This window comes from Medicago sativa, chromosome 8, assembly GCF_051527215.1.
Source record: "Medicago sativa cultivar Bolivia chromosome 8, Bolivia_mono, whole genome shotgun sequence".
Lineage (NCBI taxonomy): Eukaryota > Viridiplantae > Streptophyta > Magnoliopsida > Fabales > Fabaceae > Medicago > Medicago sativa.
Genome location: NC_140756.1, coordinates 54,892,188 through 54,903,612, shown reverse-complemented (window position 1 = coordinate 54,903,612; position 11,425 = coordinate 54,892,188). Strand labels below are relative to the sequence as shown.

The following is an 11,425-nucleotide window of genomic DNA, read 5'->3' as shown; positions in this document are numbered from 1 at the left end:
GATAGGTGGGTTTTACATCTACACTCGTCCAAATCTTATACCGTAAGTAGTGCATATCAATTTTTTACAACTATGGATAACGACAATCCTCCATCTAATTCCCACATTTTTTTGATTAAAGTGGTTTCTCTTAAAGTTAATAGCTTTGCTTAGTGTTTGTTTCTCAATCGTATTTCGACTAAAGATAAGTTGTTTAGGAAGGGGTGCTTTAGGATAGTGATTAAAGATGTACAAGAGGTCGTGGAATGAAGATATGGACCATTTATTTGTAGTGATTTTTTGGACAAAATTTGGTCATTGATTACAAATTTGTTCATATTGTAATAGGGTAATCCTATTTTATGGGATTTGATTTAAGGATAAAATAGTAAATAAAATAGCTTAAATCTTAAAAAAAAAAAAAAAAAAAAAACTTAAATCAAGGGTAAAATATGTAGGAAAAAAGTCAGCCTAAACTCATGTATTCTTTTTTATATGAGCAATGATATTCTAACAACCAAAAATCAACAACTTTTGTGACAAGCACCAATTTTCAAAGGAAAAGTAGATAGTGACACGGAAACCAAAATAATAGAGAGAGAAAGTAAAAAGATAATGTGAGTATGAGAGATAAAGTTGTCACATAGGTTGTCACAACATGGTTGATAGAATATCATTTCTCTTTTTATATATATAGTATAAGGGAAAAGATACATATCGCGAGAAACTTTATCCCGAGAGTATCACGACGTGCAAATTTGTATGGGTGGTGGGCCCTGTTAATTTTCATCAGCTCATGTATGTTACTCAAGTGACAGATCCAACGGCTGCAATGCATTCGGGACCATTTCGCTGATTTTTTCTCGGGAGAAATAGCATCTCTCATAGTATAAATACAATAGATAATGATGTTCTTTTTTATATTTAATATGACAATAATGATGTTTCTCTTTTTAGGATATATACAATGAGTTAGTCTTACATATATACACACAATTACAAATTAAATTATTTGGACACACACAATAATGAAGGAAATTAAAATATTTATATTTTTGCGTAAGTAATGGTGTTTTCTTTTTCTGATATATGTAATTGACTTATTGCAACTATCTTTATTACCAATAATACTTATATTTATATATTATGCATTTAGAATTCTTAAAAAAAATATTGTACATTTAGATTTTTTTTTTTGAAGGATTTGTACATTTAGATATTTAGTTTTAAATTGAAAGGCTTCATAGAACTCAAGTAAATAAACATGAAAAAAGAAGAATGTTACCAATTTTATTGGTTTGATTTGGATTTAAGCCTACCCGAGTGTGACACAACACCGGCCGCAGAACACGAAAATGTTTCGGATCGTTGACTTGGAAAAAAAATTATTTTCTTTTTTTGAAGGAAAAAAAAAATTATTTTCTTGTCGTTCATGTAGACTAAGCGTAGATTTTTGACTATTTTTTTTCTAGCATTTTTCATTTCAAGAATAAAACAAATGTGTTGGGATAGAATATTGTCATTGTCAACGATAAGATAAAGAAGAAACCAAAGTGAATTTCATTTTGTTTCAGACATTCATTTTAAGGGTCCTATTTTCATCATATTTTTCATTATATAGGTAACCTTCACAAGTTTTTTCCCTCAAGAACATTCAAAGTTTAAATCAACGTACATATTTCCATTCAAAAGCAAGCTAGCTTTCAAACACTCATGGCATCCATTTTTCCTCCTCCTTCTTTTACACCCAAAGTTCCTCAACAAATCCACGACGTTTTCCTCAGCTTCAGAGGCGAGGACACTCGCTATACTTTCACGAGCCATCTTTATGCCGCGTTAACCAGACTTCAAATCAAAACTTACATTGACAACGAGCTCGAAAGAGGTGATGAAATATCACCTTCACTTCTCAAGGCAATCGATGATGCAAAATTATCCGTAATTATCTTCTCGGAAAATTATGCTTCTTCTCGATGGTGTTTGGAAGAGCTTGTGAAAATCTTGGAATGTAAGAAAAGTAATGGACAAATATTAGTTCCTATTTTTTACCATGTTAACCCAACACATGTAAGGAATCAAACGGGTAGCTATGGACTTGCTTTGGCAGAGCAAGAAAAACGTAGGGACATGAATAAGGTTCAAACATGGCGGCTAGCTTTGACAGAAGCTGCCAATTTCTCTGGATGGGATTGCTTAGGCACAAGGTAATTAATATTCACCTTAACTCATCACATAATCTTGCACTAACCCCAAGTTCTCATTTGAAGATTGATGTAATTAATCAATAATTCCTATGTTAGTATATATTTGGCACAATAACTTTAAGTTTAATTATGATAAAATTAAGTTTACACTTCTTTATACCTGCTTGTACAAGAATTACAACTAAAAATGGATCCGGGTTTTGTGGAGTCGCAACTTTATGACAATTACATGCATCATGATCGTCTGTATGGTTTATTTCAAGTTCAGTTTTTAAGATTTAAAAATTTAAAATGTTCTTTTAAATTTGGACCGTCCAATCCAAATTAGACGACTAAGATGCATGTACCGTCTGTACCTAATCCAAATTCGAATAATATAAGATAAATTCTTAAATTGTCACACAAATTTTTATTCACTAACTGATAAAATGAACAGGAACGAGTCTGAACTAGTAGAACAAATTGCAATGGACATATTACAAAAGCTAGACTCCATAACAAGTGGAGGATTAGAAAGACGCATCAACACATACAAGCAAATTGCACAACAAAAACTAGAGAAATCCCTTAGGACAGGTAATCTTGCAGACATGGAAGAATTGATCACAACATTGTACCAACTTGCTGAACTAAAATTGGAGAAAGCCACAAAATCAAATGACTCAAGTGATTGGGGTGATGTTTTAGCTACATATGAACGTATCATGCAACTTAAACAAGACAAGTGGATGCGTACGTTTAATGCACAAGATTTGGAGGAATTAAAGGCTGTTAGGAACCATGTATTGCATATTCAGAGGGAGCAATTCAATAGTAAGATGGGGTTCCGTGGTATATAGATAGATACAGTTATTCATCATGAACAAGTGCCATCTTTCTAAAATTTAAATTTGAATTATTTTAATACATTAAATACAATGTTGAAAGGTAAGCATCATTGTATTAATATTATTATTAGTTGGGTGCTTTTATGATACATTGAAAAATTAAAGAGTTGGACTATAATTGTTTTTTAAATTCTTATGTACCTAAAGTTTGGTTGTTCTATGAACAAAACTCATCCAAAATTTGATTTAGTTTTTAAATAAATTTATTCAAGTGTGACATGTCATTGAATAATTGTATGATAAATTTATATCAAGCCAAACTTTAAGAGTGCTGCCATGTTCACCTAATTGTTTTGTGGGATAAATGATGTTTACCGTCTGTCATTTCAACGAGTTTTGGTTTACTCATTATAAAAAAAAAACTTTTGATTCCAACATTGTAATTTGAATATTCTTTGGTTTTAGACTTTCATGGATTTTGAGTGTACAAAATAGATGATATGACATGGGGTAAACCAAATCACTCAAATTACACGGAACGAAAGTACCTTAAATTTTGAAATTTAATATCATGAAGATCCAAAACCAAATAATCTTCAAATTACAAGTTGGAATCCAAAGTTTTTTTTATAGGAAGTAAATCAAAACTCACCCAAATGGCAGGGGGTAAACACCGCTTAACCCTTGTTTTATTAACTAATTAATTAATGATTTATTTTGTATACACTAATGGTGTAAAACTTTTATCACATGCATCTAATCGAACTTGTCTTTTTTTAAGTTAGTTCATAAGATATTTCTACAAATATTTATGTGTTGATGGAGGTGTGAAATTAGCCGATGTTCGATAGAGTTTTCGCAACTGTGATTCACTTTGCTTCAAGCGATTGACACTGAGGGAGGAACTATGTTCCTCAGTTGTGTGATTCCTAACTTCTCTAGTAGAGCGTTAGGTATAGTTGCTTGGGGTTTTTGAGCTACATTAAGAAATACATAAAATAATAAAGATAAAGGCAAAAGGATAAATGGATAAAAATGCAAAAATAGATTGTTGATTGAATGGATGTATTAATTACGATGTATGAAATGGTTATTTACAGTAAAACTATTACTTATAAGCCTAACTATGTAACCTAGAATACTAAACATATGTTCGGCTAGTTTCGAGGGTAATGTGTGAGTTTCCCTCATTGAGGGGATCATGACGCTCCATGTTCGGTTGTCAGTCTCCTCCTTCATAACATGATTCGTTGACACCATATTTGTGTGCTGCTCCATTATGATTGTGTCTCTATCTTCATCCCCAATGTGGTTAGTGATACTATAAACATGAAATATGGTTTCACACATTATTGTCCAGTCCTATTATGTTTTGACTCAGTTTGAGGATTCTACTACCCGCATATTGAGTTAGTGGCCTCGAGAAAGAATTGGCTCCCCTCGCTTGGCTACTTTAGCATCGCCAAACCTTACACGACCGGATTGAAGCCTTACTCGCCTAAAGTCCAATCACTTATCTTTCGTGATAGGCTAACACGATAATCATTTTAAGATTATTATCATTGACCCCTGAGTGACGAGATGATGCAAGACAAATATCAAAGTTGCGCGTGATCAATGTCGTCATTACGCCATAAAGATAGAAAACTATCTACTAACCTTTTTATTCGGCTTGAGATGAGTCTGAATTTAATTAACCCTTGCGGATTCATTTACCTTCACGATAACATTGATTCTCCCAAATATATGAGATATGTCTTCCTAATCATTAGGTCACTGTCTTTAAATAACTTTAGTAGAGATATTTTCTTTGTTATGTTTCTTTTTTATTATGCTAGGAATTCTCCTGCTGCTAGAAATTTTCTTTGTTATGTTCCTTTTTAATTAACATTGGATCACATTACTTATTTAAAGATGTTCATATGAAATAAACTTTTAAACATGCTAGTAGGCCTAATCAGACTCTAAAAAATGGGGTCTGTATGATCTGATCATGCTCTAAAAAATGGACATTACTATCCGAACATAACATTTATCTGCGCTCATATCATATTGGTTACTAGGTTCTAAATATTTCATCTTTCCATGGGGAATGATGACTCTCACTCTTCCTGACAATTAAGAGATCTTAGGACTACCATTTATGGGAATTGAAGTTCTTTCTATTCATCATACCTATATTTCCCTTTTAGAATTTTCTCTCTCAAAGTCTACTTCAAATTACGAGCAATTTTTCTCAGACAACGATAACATTTCTTGTGATGTTACTGAAGCTAAACATAATGTGTTTCTACTCCACTCATTCATTAGGCACTTCTTTCGATCTGGTTGAGAAATGCAATTGCACATTGATCTCCTCCAAACTTAACAATAAATATCACATGGTTCCCTATTTCTTGCCATTTTCTAATGTTAATTGTGTTATATGATGGATCAACTGGAAGAAGGAATGAGTATATGGGAACAGAGAGAGTGGATAATTCTTTTTGTAAGGAAAACAGAGAGCGAACAATTCTTATGTAGTGTTTTTTTAAGGAAATTCCTATGTAGTGTTGGAAATTGTTTCTGGGCCAAATCCTAATCCAGCCCCGCTCAAGTCTAACTCGAGTCCACTAAACAAACGATATTATACTATGGACACGCCTTAAAATCCACCAGATTATGGTGCGGGCCATGGGTTACACACGAGGTCCGGGGGTTGACCACACCTACACATGCCGAAGGTAGCTCTCTAGGGACGAGGGTTACTCACATCCATGCCAACATGTATGATTGTCAGGATAAGGTTTGCAGTCAAGATTTGCAAACTAGGTGACGTGGGACATAAGTGTTTTTCTAATTACATTAACCAAAACACTCAACTATCCGAAATGGGACTTTAGAATTTTTATTTTCAATTCACATACTATGTGTTCCAACACTTAATGATTAAAAAAATGAAACAATTGACATATTTTATATAATTTTTTTAGGAAACATTTTAACTAAAAAATGTTATTTTTTAACGTTTTAATGTGTTAAATACGTAATTTCAAACATAAAATTTTCATTCAAATTCTTTAATACGCAATTCTGGTAAAGGCATTGAATAATATATGCAGAGTCGGAGCCAAACCCTAAATTTTTAACTTCTCCACACTTATAATGTGTAAGTAAGTTCTAGCAACTAGAATATGCTTGAAAAAAAAAATGTTATCCAAAGATTTTTTAACTTCTCCTCATTTGATTTTATTTTTGTAAAAGAAAGGAAGTAAGGGGACTATTTTGTAATTTGAGTCACACTCCGACATACATAACAAAACGACGAAAAGAAAAAAAAAATTGAAATCTGAAATGAAGGTTTAGCAATTGTCATCGGAACCACCCAAACTCTCCATGGCGCCGCCGACCACCGACAGATTAAGCACTCTACCGGACCCACTCCTCTTCCATATACTCTCCTTCCTCCCAACCAGAACCTCCGTTGCTACAACGAGTCTCATCTCTCGCAGGTGGCGAAATCTCTGGCAGAATCTACAAGCCTTCGAATTCTCCGACGACTCACACGAAGACGGAAAACGGCCAAGATTGTTCAGAAGGTTTGCATTCTTCGTCAACGCCGTGCTCTCCCTCCGTCGATCCCGCGACATTAAAAAGTTTCGTCTCACCAGCGGCCTGTTGAATGATGACTGGTTTCGTAGCGATTGCTTCGAGGTATGGGTCCGTGCTGCCATTGGGCCTCAACTTGAAGAACTGTTTGTTTCCATTGAATACTGCGATCAAGACTGGCAAGTGCTGGTTCCTTCTTCTCTCCTGAATTGCACCTATCTCGTTTCCCTCAGGTAACCCTACTTGTTGTTGTAAGTTACTCCCTCGGTGTTAGTTTGGAACAATATCGGTTAAAACCTTGGTCTTAGTTTGAAACAAACTCGGTTAAAAAGTGTTTATGTGGACGCTTATTGTTGTTGTAAGTTACTTCCTCAGTCTTAGTTTGAAACAAAATCGGTTAAAACCTCGGTCTTAGTTTGAAACTAACTCGGTTAAAAAGTGTTTATGTGGACGCCTATCGATAATGGATAAGTTTGTATGTCTAAAATTCACCGCTCTCAATGATATGGTTGATGGGTGTATCAGTCGATTTTAGTTTGAAACAAAATCGATTACTTGATTTATAATTTATAATGTTGTTGGTGAAATATTTATATGCAAAATTAGGATTGAATTGAGAAACAATGAGAAGAGAATGTATGTAAGTAATCAGGTTTGGTGTCATAAACACTTTCTGGACGTTCTAAGTCAACTTTAAAAGGTTATGCAAGCACTTTTTAACAAAGTTTGATTGAAAAAAATGATCAATATGTTACAAAAAAAGAAAAATGTCTTAAGTTGTTCAATTTTACCAATTTGAAACTAAAAAAACTAAAAGGACTAATCTGGCACAAACGTTAAACTCTCTAAGATGCATTTTGGATTTCGCCTATTTTTTATGTTGGTAAATAAAAACGGTATTTTGCTATTTTTGAAAGTATGTGGCAGGTACTCTGATCAAAACGTTGTCACATGGTTTAGCGAGTGACAAGAGTTCTTGTTTTTGTCCAGTCCCATGATCAATTTCTAAATCAGCAGGGTACAAAAAAAGTTGTACGGTCCAGTTCCATGTATTTTAGCAAATCAAATGCACCTTAAGAATTTGGCAAGATTCTCACGTTTTAATAATATCCAAAATTTGGTTGCTTTCATGATTTCATCTCTTGTTCTCTCTTTGTTTTTAACACTTATATATAGAATGTTATGTAACATGTGTTTTGAAAAAACTGCAGTCTTGTTGGTGCAATTCATATAATATTTCAACCTTCCTCAATTCATCTTCCATCATTGAAGATGTTGAAACTCGGCGCAGGCGTTGTGGAATTCGACATAGGCAACACTGTGGAATTCGACAACATAGACACTGTGGATTCATTACTTGTCTTTCTCTCTGGCTGCCCCGTACTCGAAACTCTAGATTGCGTCTTTTGTGCTAGTTTCTTGGCCAATGTTCCTGTGTCACCTTTCTTCAAGAGGTTGAAATTAACCGGCGTAAATTTCTCTTGGACTTGTCTTCAAATAGATTCTGACTGGCTCTGTGTAGACGACAGTCGTAGCACGGGCTAAACCACATTGGGCATCATTGGAAACTTGCAGAGTGTGGAGGAAGCATATTTTGATGTCTTTTCCCGCCGTGAAAGTGAATTTGTGGACCCTGTGCTCAGCTACCTCCGAGATAATGGTGATATACAACTACTTATGCGTCATTTCACATCAAAGGTGAAGTTTTATTATTATGGTTTATATGTATTTGTATATGTACTTCTGTACTAATGTTGTGCCATCACTTGTGATTATGCGCACAAGCAGTGGCCACTTCGCACCCCTGTTCTAAATTATCCAGAATTTTGCAATTTACATCATCTAAAGTTCATTCTTCCCTGCTTCAACATGAGTCTTCTGCTCAACGTGCTTGAGAAATGCCATGTGCTTCAAGTTCTCTTAATTCAGAGTAGCAAGGTTTGCTTTATTTAAATTAATTCTTGGTCTATCTACCTATGTATGTATATCTCTCTCTCTACATACACACAAATATAATCGAGTCATTGTGTCCCTTGTTGCTGCTAGGAGGAACCATCACCTTTAAGAACATGGGAGCCAAAGTCAACAACAGTTCCTAAATGTTTCAAATCCCACCTGACCTTTATTCACATAGAAGGATATCAAGGATTTGAAGATGAGCTGGCATTTGCTGAATATGTTTTGCGGAACGGACTTGTTTTACACACAATGCTCGTTTTTTTCGATACATCAATGGACCTAACTAACAAGAACTGTTCTATCAGAAGATTAACTGATATACCAAGGGGCTCTGTCACATGCCAACTTAAATTTGATTCAGCTGTGTCTCCATAAGGTGCAAACTCTCACAGTTTCTTTTTTATTTGGCATGTTAAACTAATGATGATTAAGACGGGGTTTCATTTGCACGGTTAGACGTGTTTCATGATATACGTTTGTTAGCTTTTCTGTTAGGTAGATAGTTAGTGTCTAATAAGCTCGCTAAATTATAGAGTCTTGTACTAATTTCAATACCTTTTCAATGTGGTTCCTTTTGAGAATTTTTCTCAAACCCCAAGCTCACAAGTTTTCTTTTCCCTTCCTCTCCTCATCCTCTGATTTCCGCCAAAATTAAATGTACCTTGTGGTTTTACATTCATGTTATTGTCATCACATTTTCAACTATTTTGTTGCTGAACTATGGAATACCTATTTGTATTTGATCTAGTTAGTTTTTCATTATAACATCTATTTGGGATTGACCCTCTCTACTAAACTAAATTATTTTAGTCTTTCCCCTACTACTATTCTTTTTTAAGGATTTCAAGTTTTGTAAGAGTAGAGATTTGCAAGATTTATTATGTTTAAGACAACTTCAACTTGCTACTAATATTCAAGGAAAAACTAATGCATTTTATGCCACTTATTGTAACTTAGTGATATTTTGTTGTGTAGTCTTGTTATTGCTATCAATTGCTAAATCTTTGTTTATTTGGGGCAGAGGTCTGCACTTCTATGAATCCACATAACCTTTGTCAATGGAGCCCTGTCTTTTTGTTTTAATCTAGTTTTGATCTTTATATTCATGAACTTCATCGATCTTCTAGAAGTCTAAAATAAGAGAAAATGCTTTTAGGTTTTACAATTACAAATATTGAAGAAAACAAGCCACCTGTGTGGTGGATACATTTAAACTTTCAATTCTCAATTCTCATGCATCAATTAAAAATTTCCTTCATTTTTTTTTTTTTTTTTTTTACATTTTTATAAACTAGTTCTAATTGTTAAGCAATTTTAGTAGGTTCAACCATATTTTATCCTACAAACGAAATTTCAGAAATTAATTTATATTATGATGTTATGTTATTATCATAAACCAAGTCTTACTTTAGAGATACTTTGACTCTATACTGTACAAGCATATTCTATTTTTGCTTAAAAAGAGAAGTATAAATTTATGAGATTGCATTTGTTAGAATTTTTAGAGAATATTTTCGCTCTTGAAATACACAGCAATGCTTAGAATGTTCATGAGCTCTTGTTGAAACTTTTTGGTTAAGCAAGTTGATAGAATTTTGTGCTTCTTCAATGTATACTACTGTTTATTGTTTTCGATTGCTGAGAATTTCTTTTCAATAATAATCAATTAATTTTGATGTTTAACAATTCTTGCAAATTTTGCGTACAAACTTTACCCAAGTATACATTATAATACGTTTCAAAGTTTTTTGTGTCAGACTGCCATGGATTTTGTTACAGATTTGTATACTGAACATTATAATTTAGCAGTTTCAACCTCTAAGTTTATGGAAACAAGAAAAAGAAACTTTTTTTGCTGCAGAAGAGGCCTGCTTTTTGTTCGTTAATTGGGCAATTGTTATCTATTTTATTTTCTGACTAAAATCATGCTCATGTAACCTTTAAGTTGGCCTAGCATGCAAGGCAAAACTCAAGCCATAGTTTGCTTGTTGTATATAAATTTTTTTGGCAAAGGAAAACATAAAAGCTCTAATAATCTGTGTTATATGATGCTGCCATTCTCGACTTGCCTTTTCTTGGTTATTAGATAACTTGACAAATTCTTGACCAAAAAAAAGATAACTTGACAAATTCAAATTATTATTATTATATGATACTATATGTTATGAGTTGTAAAACCTGATTATGTCAATGGATCGGACTGATGCAACTTACTATTGGTAAATAGTTGTATTGTGTTATAGCAGCATAGTTTAGGCATTTACAGATTCTAATTTTCAATCTTGTTAGTAGTAAGCTTTGTGGGATTTGAATAACACTTTCTACTTGGCAGTGTGCATTTGGAATGTCAATGTCTGAAGCTGGCACAATCATATTTGGTCAGATGCTTGGGGCTTCATTCAAAGATGACATTGAGTGAGAGGAAACATATACTTCTTTCAAAAGATGATATTGAGAACAAATATATAAATATGTATTTTGCATTTCAGATAGTATGTTTTCTGGTTCGCTTTCAATGACTACAACTCAATAATGTCACAACTCAACATCAACTCCGATAATCGAGATAAATTTGTCAAATGTATCTGTGACTGGTTATATAGTTGGAATCTTTTTGTCTTTCAAAAGTTCTGGGCGCTACTAAAGTAACAGTCCTTAAGATTTTAAGGCGCAAAAGGGTGTTACATATTTTGATCACAAGAATTTGATTTTCTTTACTACGTCTTGTTTGCGGTAGTCATTGCAGTTTTAGACATGAATACTTTGAGTAATAGTCAAATCACAACGTTGATTTTCTAGTTAATTTGCAAAGTTCTTAGAATAAATATAAGAATATCAATTTATAGTTCAGGGGAGAAATATGTATGC

The 11,425-nt window shown here is 33.5% G+C and overlaps 1 protein-coding gene and 1 pseudogene across 2 annotated transcripts; both read left to right on the top strand.

The window, feature by feature from the left end:
* The first annotated feature begins 1,560 nt into the window (after positions 1-1,560).
* On the top strand, positions 1,561-3,185 carry LOC146899621 (toll/interleukin-1 receptor-like protein). The gene is made up of 2 exons (XM_085732745.1): positions 1,561-2,183; positions 2,620-3,185. The coding sequence occupies exons 1-2, from the start codon at positions 1,693-1,695 to the stop codon at positions 3,020-3,022; spliced, it is 894 nt and encodes a 297-aa protein (XP_085588871.1). The 5' UTR covers positions 1,561-1,692; the 3' UTR covers positions 3,023-3,185.
* Positions 3,186-6,333: 3,148 nt separating this feature from the next.
* On the top strand, positions 6,334-11,233 carry LOC146899620 (FBD-associated F-box protein At4g10400-like; annotated as a pseudogene). The gene is made up of 5 exons (XR_015021498.1): positions 6,334-6,831; positions 7,810-8,296; positions 8,387-8,536; positions 8,645-8,933; positions 10,890-11,233. The product of XR_015021498.1 is annotated as an FBD-associated F-box protein At4g10400-like (transcript).
* Positions 11,234-11,425: the final 192 nt, after the last annotated feature.

Bases quoted from the DNA above. Each gene is read 5' to 3' on its own strand.
- LOC146899621 (XM_085732745.1), top strand. From the start codon at position 1,693: ATGGCATCCATTTTTCCTCCTCCTTCTTTTACACCCAAAGTTCCTCAA. The intron at 2,184-2,619 runs GTAATTAATATT...TAAAATGAACAG, and splicing joins TGGGATTGCTTAGGCACAAG to GAACGAGTCTGAACTAGTAG.